The sequence below is a fragment of the Oncorhynchus nerka genome, linkage group LG9a (genome assembly GCF_034236695.1).
Source record: "Oncorhynchus nerka isolate Pitt River linkage group LG9a, Oner_Uvic_2.0, whole genome shotgun sequence".
Taxonomy (NCBI): Eukaryota; Metazoa; Chordata; class Actinopteri; order Salmoniformes; family Salmonidae; genus Oncorhynchus; species Oncorhynchus nerka.
The window spans coordinates 1,907,329-1,920,503 of NC_088404.1; the positions used below are offsets into that span (position 1 = coordinate 1,907,329).

Genomic DNA, 13,175 nt, shown 5'->3' on the forward strand with positions numbered 1-13,175 from the left:
ATACCATTCATCTCATACAGGCTGCATGAACACCAGATAGACGACACACACAGGCTGCATGAACACCAGATAGACGACACACACAGGCTGCATGAACACCAGATAGACGACACACACAGGCTGCATGAACACCAGATAGACACACACAGGCTGCATGAACACCAGATAGACACACACACAGGCTGCATGAACACCAGATGACACACACAGGCTGCATGAACACCAGATAGACGACACACACAGGCTGCATGAACACCAGATAGACGACACACACAGGCTGCATGAACACCAGATAGACACACACAGGCTGCACACACACAGGCTGCATGAACACCAGATAGACGACACACACAGGCTGCATGAACACCAGATAGACGACACACACAGGCTGCATGAACACCAGATAGACGACACACACAGGCTGCATGAACACCAGATAGACGACACACACAGGCTGCATGAACACCAGATAGACGACACACACAGGCTGCATGAACACCAGATAGACGACACACACAGGCTGCATGAACACCAGATAGACGACACACACAGGCTGCATGAACACCAGATAGACGACACACACAGGCTGCATGAACACCAGATAGACGACACACACAGGCTGCATGAACACCAGATAGACGACACACACAGGCTGCATGAACACCAGATAGACACACACAGGCTGCATGAACACCAGATAGACGACACACACAGGCTGCATGAACACCAGATAGACGACACACACAGGCTGCATGAACACCAGATAGACGACACACACAGGCTGCATGAACACCAGATAGACGACACACACAGGCTGCATGAACACCAGATAGCGACACACACAGGCTGCATGAACACCAGATAGACGACACACACAGGCTGCATGAACACCAGATAGACGACACACACAGGCTGCATGAACACCAGATAGACAGGCTGACACACACAGGCTGCATGAACACCAGATAGACGACACACAGGCTGCATGAACACCAGATAGACGACACACACAGGCTGCATGAACACCAGATAGACGACACACACAGGCTGCATGCACCAGATAGACGCACACACAGGCTGCATGAACACCAGATAGACGACACACACAGGCTGCATGAACACCAGATAGACGACACACACAGGCTGCATGAACACCAGATAGACGACACACAGGCTGCATGAACACCAGATAGACGACACACACAGGCTGCATGAACACCAGATAGACGACACACACAGGCTGCATGAACACCAGATAGACGACACACACAGGCTGCATGAACACCAGATAGACGACACACACAGGCTGCATGAACACCAGATAGACGACACACACAGGCTGCATGAACACCAGATAGACGACACACACAGGCTGCATGAACACCAGATAGACGACACACAATTACATAAATGTTACATTCAATCAAAGTCTGACAAATTATGGGATAGAACGGTGGATTTCAGTTAAACCTTCTACAAAAAGGTCAGGGTCAGTAAATTCAACTCATTAAGTCCACATTGTAACACGTAAAATAACAGTCAGATGTGTTGTCACATCACGATTAACAGACCTGCCAGTCAGTCAGATGTGTTGTCACATCACGATTAACAGACCTGCCAGTCAGTCAGATGTGTTTTCACATCACGATTAACAGACCTGCCAGTCAGTCAGTCAGATGTGTTTTCACATCACGATTAACAGACCTGCCAGTCAGTCAGTCAGATGTGTTTTCACATCATGACATGCCAGTCAGTCAGTCAGATGTGTTTTCACATCACGATTAACAGACCTGCCAGTCAGTCAGATGTGTTTTCACATCACGATTAACAGACCTGCCAGTCGGATGTGTTTTCACATCAAGATTAACAGACCTGCCAGTCAGTCAGATGTGTTTTCACATCACGATTAACAGACCTGCCAGTCAGCCAGTCAGATGTGTTTTCACATCACGATTAACAGACCTGCCAGTCAGTCAGTCAGATGTGTTTTCACATCATGACCTGCCAGTCAACAGAGGCTGGTCAACCTGTTAGCAGTAAAGGGGGAAACAGTAGTTTGATTAGGAAAGGAAAACACTTCAGTAGGGTATATTAGCTGGATGAGTCAGTGCTCTAGAAGCGCATGTCGTGGTAACGTACGGGAACGGGTGACGGCGAGGCCGATCTCTTGGCGGGAACGCGGTCCCTCTCCCGGGAGGGGCGCTGGGGCTTGTCGGGGGCGGGGCGCTGGTGCTTGTCGGGGGCGGGGCCATGGTCTGAGGGGGTCTTGCTCTCCGTCACGATGGCCTTCAACTGCTTCAGCTTCTCGTCTTTCACCCACAGCTTGTTCTGCATCTCCAGCTGCTTGGCGCACACACGACGCTCCTAGAAACACACCAGAACCAGCCAGGGTTAACACAACACGTGCCCCAGATGGTTGTCAGCTCAAAACCAAGAACTCAGGACACGTGTTAATGCGAGAGCTTAATGGAGTAAGTTAACTAACGAGTAGGAAAACAGATGTATAGAGATCAAGCACCCTGATGAAGTCTACGTTTGTGTTCTTCAAAGTGCTTGCCACCAGCTGTTAGCCAGCTGCTCTGACCAACTACAGTTTATTTATTTTTATTTTACCTTTATTTTACTAGGCAAGTCAGTTAAGAACAAATTCTTATTTTCAATGACGGACTAGGAACAGTGGGTTAACTGCCTGTTCAGGGGCAGAACGACAGATTTGTACCTTGTCAGCTCGGGGATTCGAACTTGCAACCTTTCGGTTACTAGTCCAACGCTCTAACCACTAGGCTACCCTGCCGCCCCACAGTGAAGTTTAACACAGAATCCAAGTTTATTGGAGCCACCCTGCTTCATTTAAAGAAATAAAAAAATAAACCTCACGTTGGCCTTAGTGCTGGGACTGTATTTCCAGACCCGAGTGCACACCATCTGTGCATATACAAGCTAGTTATGACTGAAGATGGGAGCCAGTTAAACTCCACAAAAAGCTAAGAAATGTGAGAACTCTAAATGTTTGTTTTAGTGTAACTCGCCGCCTTCCATTGTGAAAAATTTAAAGACATTTGTGAATTAACAGGTGGGATGATTTGGCTTCCAGGAACGACCGGCCTTACTGAAGGATGCTAGCCAATAGGAGGCATCTGAGAGCGCCACCCTAAACGACCAGGCCAAGCACCAATCAGACGGGGTTCCTCAGCTATAGTGGCAGGGGAGGGAGTGCTTCGGATGGGGCCTTCACACGCCTCACAGGCTTGCCTGCGCTACCCCCCCATCCAGTGGAGCATCGTTGGAGGAAGGTGGGAGGTGCCCGCGGTCACTCACGGCGGTCACTCACGGCGGTCACTCACAATTCCATCAGACACGGATCTGCGGCTGTTTAACCGCTTCCAGCCGCCCCCACCCCCTCCCCTCCCCTCCCATTGGACAACTTCCACCATCATTGTGGTAAACTCCATGGTGAGGGAATTACATATACCGTTGGAAGTATGTGGGCCCACTAAAGTCCACCGTCACCCCGGTGCCCGAGTCCAGAACATGTGATCGGGTTGAGTGATGCCCACTAAAGTCCACCGTCACCCCGGTGCCCGAGTCCAGAACATGTGATCGGGTTGAGAGATGCCCACTAAAGTCCACCGTCACCCCGGTGCCCGAGTCCGGAACATGTGATCTCGGGTTGAGAGATGCCCACTAAAGTCCACCGTCACCCCGGTGCCCGAGTCCAGAACATGTGATCGGGTTGAGAGATGCCCACTAAAGTCCACCGTCACCCCGGTGCCCGAGTCCAGAACATGTGATCGGGTTGAGAGATGCCCACTAAAGTCCACCGTCACCCCGGTGCCAGAGTCCAGAACATGTGATCGGGTTGAGAGATGCCCACTAAAGTCCACCGTCACCCCGGTGCCCGAGTCCGGAACATGTGATCGGGTTGAGAGATGCCCACTAAAGTCCACCGTCACCCCGGTGCCCGAGTCCGGAACATGTGATCGGGTTGAGAGATGCCCACTAAAGTCCACCGTCACCCCGGTGCCCGGAACATGTGATCGGGTTGAGAGATGCCCACTAAAGTCCACCGTCACCCCGGTGCCCGAGTCCGGAACATGTGATCGGGTTGAGAGATGCCCACTAAAGTCCACCGTCACCCCGGTGCCAGAGTCCGGAACATGTGATCGGGTTGAGAGATGCCCACTAAAGTCCACCGTCACCCCGGTGCCCGAGTCCGGAACATGTGATCGGGTTGAGAGATGCCCACTAAAGTCCACCGTCACCCCGGTGCCCGAGTCCGGAACATGTGATCGGGTTGAGAGATGCCCACTAAAGTCCACCGTCACCCGAGTCCGGAACATGTGATCGGGTTGAGAGATGCCCACTAAAGTCCACCGTCACCCCGGTGCCCGAGTCCAGAACATGTGATCGGGTTGAGAGATGCCCACTAAAGTCCACCGTCACCCCGGTGCCCGAGTCCGGAACATGTGATCGGGTTGAGAGATGCCCACTAAAGTCCACCGTCACCCCGGTGCCCGAGTCCGGAACATGTGATCGGGTTGAGAGATGCCCACTAAAGTCCACCGTCACCCCGGTGCCCGAGTCCAGAACATGTGATCGGGTTGAGAGATGCCCACTAAAGTCCACCGTCACCCCGGTGCCCGAGTCCAGAACATGTGATCGGGTTGAGAGATGCCCACTAAAGTCCACCGTCACCCCGGTGCCCGAGTCCGGAACATGTGATCGGGTTGAGAGATGCCCACTAAAGTCCACCGTCACCCCGGTGCCCGAGTCCAGAACATGTGATCGGGTTGAGAGATGCCCACTAAAGTCCACCGTCACCCGAGTCCAGAACATGTGATCGGGTTGAGAGATGCCCACTAAAGTCCACCGTCACCCCGGTGCCCGAGTCCAGAACATGTGATCGGGTTGAGAGATGCCCACTAAAGTCCACCGTCACCCCGGTGCCCGAGTCCGGAACATGTGATCGGGTTGAGAGATGCTTTGGCCTCCTGGGAACTGATTTGTATTCAGTTAGCACAGTATGTATTAATTCATCTGACATCATTTTAGAAGTGATGTTCCCTACCCTGACAGTATGTCGGAAGTTTACCTTAGCCAAATATGAGATATTTAGTCCAAATTGTGCAACCCTACATCACATCTCAGCTACAGGCCCTAAACAATCTCACTTGCCATATTGATTATTAGATCTCTGTCCGAACATATCGCTGACAGTATATCTAACACACAGTGCAATCGGAAAGTAAACCAGACCCCTTCCCTTCTTCCACAATTAGTTACGTTACAGCTTTACTCTAAAATTGATTAAATAATTCCCCCCCTTCAAATCGACACACACCAACCCATAATGACAAAGGCAAAACAGGTTTAGAAATGTGCGCAAATATATACAGTGCCTCGCGGAAGTTTGCTGCACTGAAAGTAAAGGGGCTGAATAATTATGCACGCCCAATTTTTCAGTTTTTGATTTGTTAAAAAAAAGTGTGAAATATCCAATAAATGTCGTTCCACTTCATGATTGTGTCCCACTTGTTGTTGATTCTTCACAAAAAAAATACAGTTTTATATATCTTTTATGTTTGAAGCCTGAAATGTGGCAAAAGGTCGCAAAGTTCAAGGGGGCCCGAATACTTTCGCAAGGCACTGTATACATGTATAAATAAAATAACAAAAGTAACTTATTTACATAAGTATTCAGCCCCTTCAGTCACTATCCTCCAGTGCTGCTGCTATGTAGAAGGTCATGGAACACTGGTCACAGTCTACAGACTAAGCCCTGTCTACGCTGGGGGGAGGAGTCTCCATATAGACTTCCATTCATTTTTTCAACCGGGGGACCTTCAGACGAGTCTTGTGAGGCCTGTGGGTGTCGTAGAGCAAAACCACCAACGTGTGCGTGAGTCTAACCTTTCCATAGAGGGTCATATTATTGTGTAGCCCAAACTGTTCGGCTACTACAGACAGAAGTTCGTAGATCGCCTAGCCCCCTAGAGTCGATTTATGTTAGTGGTTAGATACTGTACATATGTACTGTGCATTCAGAAAGTTCAGACCCCTTTTCCAAATGTTGTTCCGTAACAGCCTTGTTATTTTCCCTCAGTCTACACACAATATCCCATAATGACAAAGCAAAAACTACATCTGGACCTTAGAACTGACATTTTACATCAGTATTCAGACTCTTTACTCAGAACTTTGTTGAAGCATATTTGGCAGCGATTACAGGCCTGAGTCTTCTTGGGTATGATGCTACAAGCTTGGCACACCTGTAGTTGGGGAGTTTCTCCCATTCTTCTCTGCAGATCCTCTCAAGCTCTGTCAGGTTGGATGGGGAGCGTTGCTGCACAGCTATTTTCAGGTCTCTCCAGAGATGTTAGATCGGGTTCAAGTCCAGGCTCTGGCTGGGTCCCTCAAGGACATTCAGAGACTTGTCCCGAATCCACTCCTGCGTTGTCTTGGCTGTGTGCTTAGGGTCATTGTCCTGTTGAAAGGTGAACTGTCTCCCCAGTCTGAGGTCCTGAGAGCTCTGGAGCAAGTTATCATCAAGGATCTCTGTACTTTGCTCCACTTATCTTTCCCTCAAATCCTGACTAGTCTCCCAGTCCCTGAAAAACATCCCCACAGCATCATGCCGCCACCACCATGCTTCAACTTAGGGAGGGTGCCAGGTTTCCTCCAGACGTGACGCTTGGCATTCAGGCCAAGGAATCTCATCTTGGTTTCATCAGACCAGAGAATCTTGTTTCTCATGGTCTGATAGTCCTTTAGGTGGTTTTTGGCAAACTCCAAGCGGGACGTAATTGACCTTTTACTGAGGAGTGGTTTCTGTCTGACCACTACCATAAAGGCCTGCTTGTTGGAGTGCTGCAGAGATGGTTGTCCTTCTGGAAGGTTCTCCCATCTCCACAGAGGAACTCTGAAGCTCTGTCAGAGTGATCATCAATGCTACAGAAATGTTTTGGTACCCTTCCCTAGATCTGTGCCGCAACACAATACTGTCTCGGAGCTCTACCGACACTTCCTTCCACCTCATGGTTTGGTTTTTGCTCTGACATGTACTGTCAACTGTGGGACCTTATATAGACAGGTGTTTGCCTTTCCAAATCATGTCCAATCAATTGAAATTACCAAAGGTGGACTCCAATCAAGTTGTAGAAACATCAAGGATGATCAATGGAAACAGGACGCACCGGAACTCAATTTCAAATCTTATAGCAAAGGGTCTGAATACTTATGGAAATTAGGCTGTTTATTTTAAATTCAGTTCTGCCCCCACATTTTCTATAAGTTTGAGGTCAGGGCTTTGTGATGGCCACTCCAATACCTTGACTTTGTTGTCCTTAAGCCATTTTGCCACAACTTTGGAAGTATGCTTGGGGTCATTGTCCATTTGGAAGACCCATTTGCGACCAAGTTTTAACTTCCTGACTGACGTCTTGAGATGTTGCTTCAATATGTTGCTTCCACATCATTTTCCTCCCTCATGATGCCATCTATTTTGTGAAGTGCACCAGTCCCTCCTGCAGCAAAGCACCCCCACAACATGATGCTGCCACCCCCGTGCTTCACGGTTGGGATGGTGTTCTTCGGCTTGCAAGCATCCCCCCTTTTCCTCCAAACATAAATGGTCATTACGGCCAAACAGTTCTATTTTGTTTCATCAGACCAGAGGACATTTCTCCAACAAGTACGATCTTTGTCCCCATGTGCAGTAGCAAACCGTAGTCTGGCTTTTTAATGGCGGTTTTGGAGCAGTGGCTTCTTCCTTGCTGAGTGGCCTTTCAGGTTATGTCGATATAGGACTCGTTGTACTGTGGATATAGATACTTTTGTACCTGTTTCCTCCAGTATCTTCACAAGGTCCTTTGCTGTTGTTCTGGGATTGATTTGCACTTTTCGCACCAAAGTACGTTCATCTCTAGGAGACAGAACGTGTGTAAATTAGCAAACATGTCATTCTGGGGTATTGTGTGTAGATTGATGAGGAAAATGTTTATTTAATCCATTTTAGAATAAGGCTGTAACGTGACAGAATGTGGAAAAAGTCGAGGGGCCTGAATACTTCCCGAATGCAGTGTATGCAGGAATCTCTTTGCCGATTTAAAACTTGACCTTAATATGGGCAAAACGAAATACATTGTTTTTAAAGTTTGGTAAGAATGTTCCAGATTAACTGCATGTTCCGTCATCAGATGGTTCTCCAATGGAACGTGTTCCTGCAGATAAATACTGAGGCATTTGGATTTATATGGGTTGATGTTTATAAAACATAGAGATGATCTGGTTAACCTGTTGCTTCTACTCGGGACGCTTGCGTCCCAACTAGAGCTCTGGAAATGCAAATGCGCTACGCTAAATGCTAATAGTATTAGTTAAAACTCAAAAGTTCATTAAAATACACATGCAGGGTATCGAATTAAAGCTACACTCGTTGTGAATCCAGGCAACAAGTCAGATTTTTAAAATGCTTTTCGGCGAAAGCATGAGAAGCTATTATCTGATAGCATGCAACACCCCAAAAGACCCACAGGGGACGTAAACAAAATAATTAGCATTTCGGCGTTACACAAACCGCACAATAAAATAGAAAACATTCATTACCTTTCACCATCTTCTTTGTTGGCACTCCTAGATGTCCCATAAACACTATTTGGGTCTTTATTTCGATTAAATCGGTCCATATAAAGCCTAGATATCGTTATATGTAGACTGTGTGATAAACGAAAAAAACATCGTTTCAAAACGTAACGTCATTTTTTTAAATTCAAAAAGTCGACGATAAACTTTCACAAAACACTTCGAAATACGTTTGTAATGCAACTTTAGGTATTAGTAAACGTTAATAAGCGATAAAATTCATCAGGAGGCGATGTAAAGATCATTAGCTGTCCGTCTGGAAAAATGTCCGGCTAAAAACTCAACGAAAATATCCGGTCCTAGACCAAAGGAGATACGGTGCCCTGCATGTGTCTGACCAAGAAAAAACTCGAAGGGAAATGACAAGACTCTAGACACCGTGTGGAAGCTGTAGGTACTGCAACCTCAGTCAATTAATTGTGGTTCACGTTTATCAATGGGTTCAAGTAGCGCATGGATATATTTTCCCATTTTCAGTGATCAGTTTTTCCTGTGCTTTTCGATGTAAATGCCGTTCTGGTAAAGCCACAGCAGTGATTTAACCAGTTTTTTAAACGTCTGAGTGTTTTCTATCCACACAGACTAAGCAAATGCATATACTATATTCCTGGCATGAGTAGCAGGGCGCTGAAATGTTGCGCGATTTTTAACAGAATGTTCAAAAAAGTAGAGGGTCGACTTAAGAGGTTAAGATCAGATTTAAAGTGGTCTTTTTCTACAGAAACAGATGGTGCCTTTCTCTGAGCAGTAGGAAACAGATTATTCAGTCAACCTTTTGATCGGTTGTTGATTATGGTGATGTTATTTATCAAAGTGCAGCTGCTGCTACTCCTAAACCTTTGGCTGCCATCTCCCATAATGCCCTTCATTTTGTTACAGGCCAGTTTAGATCCTGATCACTGTATCCTGTCTGAAAGGTTTGGCTGGACTTGGATAAAGCCCCGATGATCTCTCAATTTTTGTTTACAAGGCCCGTCTTTGATGGGACAGTAGGAGGCACTCTTTCCTCTAGTCTAAAAAAAAAATATCCCAAAGCCCCAGGGCAGAGGAGGAGCCGTCTCCTCCCCCTGCAGAGGAGGAGCCGTCTCCTCCCCCTGCAGAGGAGGAGCCGTCTCCTCCCCCTGCAGAGGAGGAGCCGTCTCCTCCCCCTGCAGAGGAGGAGCCGTCTCCTCCCCCTGCAGAGGAGGAGCCGTCTCCTCCCCCTGCAGAGGAGGAGCCGTCTCCTCCCCTGCAGAGGAGGAGCCGTCTCTCCCCTCCCCTGCAGAGGAGGAGCCGTCTCCTCCCCCTGCAGAGGAGGAGCCGTCTCCTCCCCTGCAGAGAAGGAGCCGTCTCCTCCCCTGCAGAGGAAGGAGCCGTCTCCTCCCCCTGCAGAGAAGGAGCCGTCTCCTCCCCCTGCAGAGAAGGAGCCGTCTCCTCCCCCTGCAGAGAAGGAGCCGTCTCCTCCCCTGCAGAGAAGGAGCCGTCCCCTCCCCCTGCAGAGAAGGAGCCGTCCCCTCCCCCTGCAGAGAGGGAGAGAGATTTCCCCCACCCCCCGCTGCCACACAGAGAGACCCTCCTCCTCTAGGCTACTCACACACTCCTTCTCCCACTTGTGCTTGGTGTCCTGGACCATGCCCTGCATGCGTTGCTCCATGCGTCTCTTCTCCGTCTGCTCTCTCTGCAGACGCTGCTCTCGGCTCTCCAGCTCCTGCTGCAGCGTACGCTTGTCATCCTCATAGATGTTGGTGGTCTTCTGCAGGATCTCAATCTGACGGAGAGACAGACAGAGACACAGAGAGAGACAGAGAGACAGAGACAGAGAGGGAAAGAGAGAGAGAGAGACAGAGAGAGAGAAAGAGAGAGAGAGAGAGAGAGAGAAAGAGAGAGAGAGAGAGAGACAGAGACAGGAGAGAGACAGACAGAGACAGAGAGAGAGGGAAAGAGAGAGAGAGAGAGACAGAGACAGAGAGACAGAGAGATAAGTGACAGTACATGGCACTACAGACCAGGAAATACCTGACTGGTCCACTAAGGCTGACCCCATTTAGTAGATTGGGTCACTACAGACCAGGAAATACCTGACTGGTCCACTAAGGCTGACCCCATTTAGTAGATTGGGTCACTACAGACCAGGAAATACCTGACTGGTCCACTAAGGCTGACCCCATTTAGTAGATTGGGTCACTACAGACCAGGAAATACCTGACTGGTCCACTAAGGCTGACCCCATTTAGTAGATTGGGGCACTACAGACCAGGAAATACCTGACTGGTCCACTAAGGCTGACCCCATTTAGTAGATTGGGGCACTACAGACCAGGAAATACCTGACTGGTCCACTAAGGCTGACCCCATTTAGTAGATTGGGTCGATTGTTTGAGTCGACAAAGATTTTAACTGCATCGTGTGAATTGTTTGGGGCGACAAAGATTTTAACTGCATCGTGTGAATTGTTTGGGGCGACAAAGATTTTAACTGCATCGTGTGAATTGTTTGGGGCGACAAAGATTTTAACTGCATCGTGTGAATTGTTTGCGTTTCGAGTGTCTATCAATTCTCCATTACATATCATCACCAGCAGTACATGATCTATTAATTCCTATCATTTACAATGTTTATTTGGTTATGGTAATTTCTGTTAATGCATTCAATATATTATTATTATTTCAGCCATCATGCATACGTTTATTTTGTACCCCCCACACCAAACGCAATCACGACACGCAGGTTAAAATATCAAAAACAAACTCTGAACCAATTGCATTAATTTGGGGACAAGTCGAAAAGCATTGAACATGTATGGCAATTTAGCTAGCTAGCTTGCTATGGCTAGCTAATTTGTCCTGGGATATAAACATCGAGTTGTTATTTTACCTGAAATGCACAAGGTCCTCTACTCTGACAATTAATCCACACATAAAACGGTCAACCAAATCGTTTCTAGTCATCTCTCCTTCTTCCAGGCTATTTCATCTTTGACCTTATATGGTGATTGGCATCTAAACTTTCATAGTATTACCACGACAACCAGCAACAGTTCATCTTTCAATCACCCACGTGGGTATAACCAAATGAGGAGATGGCACGTGGGTACCTGCATCTATAAACCAACGAGGAGATGGGAGAGGCAGGACTTGCAGCTCGATCTGCGTCAGAAATAGGAGTGACTTCTATTTTAGCCCTTGGCGTAGCAGATGGTCGTTGGTGCGCGCGGGCAGTGTGGGTGTAATAACATGGACACGCGACGTGTCTGGTCAGCAGGTTACTGTTCTCACTGTCAAGAGTGGACACGTTGTTTGCAGAGCGCAAAACCTAAGCTACACTTGTGAGAAACAAGTTTTGGTTTATTTCATTCTATCTACAAGTTGTCAGTTTAGTCCTGGTCTTGAGAGCTCTTGTCAATGTTGAGTAAGGATGTGCACCCAATTGATTACACATAGAAGTAGGCCTATAGACTACCTGAACTGCGGGCAAATGTGGGCATATCAATGTGCCCATTTGGGGATCTGATAGCATTTCTGATTGGCTTAATGCTGCCACCACCACCATCTCAAAGTAATGTTTTCAGCTCAAAACAGCAAGTAAACAAAGTCTGTTTTTACATCTATTGAAAATGACAATAGTTCTTCAATGTATTAGAAACATCTTTCAAGCCCTCTTCCTTTCAATAACCACTCAATGTGAAAGGGAATGCATGTTAGGGGCAACTTCATGAAATAGGCCTGTCTACTGCATTACATCTTATTCCTTGGGCAAATAGCCTACAGCTGTGTGTCCCGAGCTGCAGTGGTGGGGTAAACTCAGTTTGTCACGGTAAAAAGTGCCCCAGGCTCTGCATCGAAATGGCTGTCTGCCTGTCACCTACCTGCCTGCCTGGTACACTCAATGTCTGCCTGTCACCTACCTGCCTGCCTGGTACACTCAATATGTCCGCCTGTCACCTACCTGCCTGCCTGGTACACTCAATATGTCCGCCTGTCACCTACCCACCTGCCTGCCTGGTACACTCAATATGTCCATCTGTCACCTACCTGCCTGCCTGGTACACTCAATATGTCCATCTGTCACCTACCTGCCTGCCTGGTACACTCAATATGTCAGTCTGTCACCTACCTGCCTGCCTGGTACACTCAATATGTCAGTCTGTCACCTACCTGCCTGCCTGGTACACTCAATATGTCCGCCTGTCACCTACCTGCCTGCCTGGTACACTCAATATGTCCGCCTGTCACCTACCTACCTGCCTGGTACACTCAATATGTCCGCCTGTCACCTACCTACCTGCCTGGTACACTCAATATGTCCGTCTGTCACCTACCTGCCTGCCTGGTACACTCAATATGTCCGTCCGTCTGTCACCTACCTGCCTGCCTGGTACACTCAATATGTCCATCTGTCACCTACCTACCTGCCTGGTACACTCAATATGTCCGTCCGTCTGTCACCTACCTACCTACCTGGTACACTCAATATGTCCGTCTGTCACCTACCTACCTACCTGGTACACTCAATATGTCCGTCCGTCTGTCACCTACCTACCTGCCTGCCTGGTACCGT

The 13,175-nt window shown here is 48.1% G+C and overlaps 1 protein-coding gene across 3 annotated transcripts in view; it reads right to left on the reverse strand.

Moving 5' to 3' along the window:
- kif23 (kinesin family member 23) overlaps positions 1 to 13,175 on the reverse strand; it is a 92,077-nt gene that overhangs the window by 15,692 nt on the left and 63,210 nt on the right. For all 3 annotated transcript variants that reach the window (XM_065022185.1, XM_065022186.1, XM_065022184.1), the window contains 2 exons: positions 10,214 to 10,387; positions 2,140 to 2,364 (listed from right to left, as the gene is read on the reverse strand). In XM_065022185.1, the coding sequence (XP_064878257.1) occupies positions 2,140 to 2,364; positions 10,214 to 10,387 (399 nt within the window). The remainder of the gene's footprint in view (positions 1 to 2,139; positions 2,365 to 10,213; positions 10,388 to 13,175) is intronic.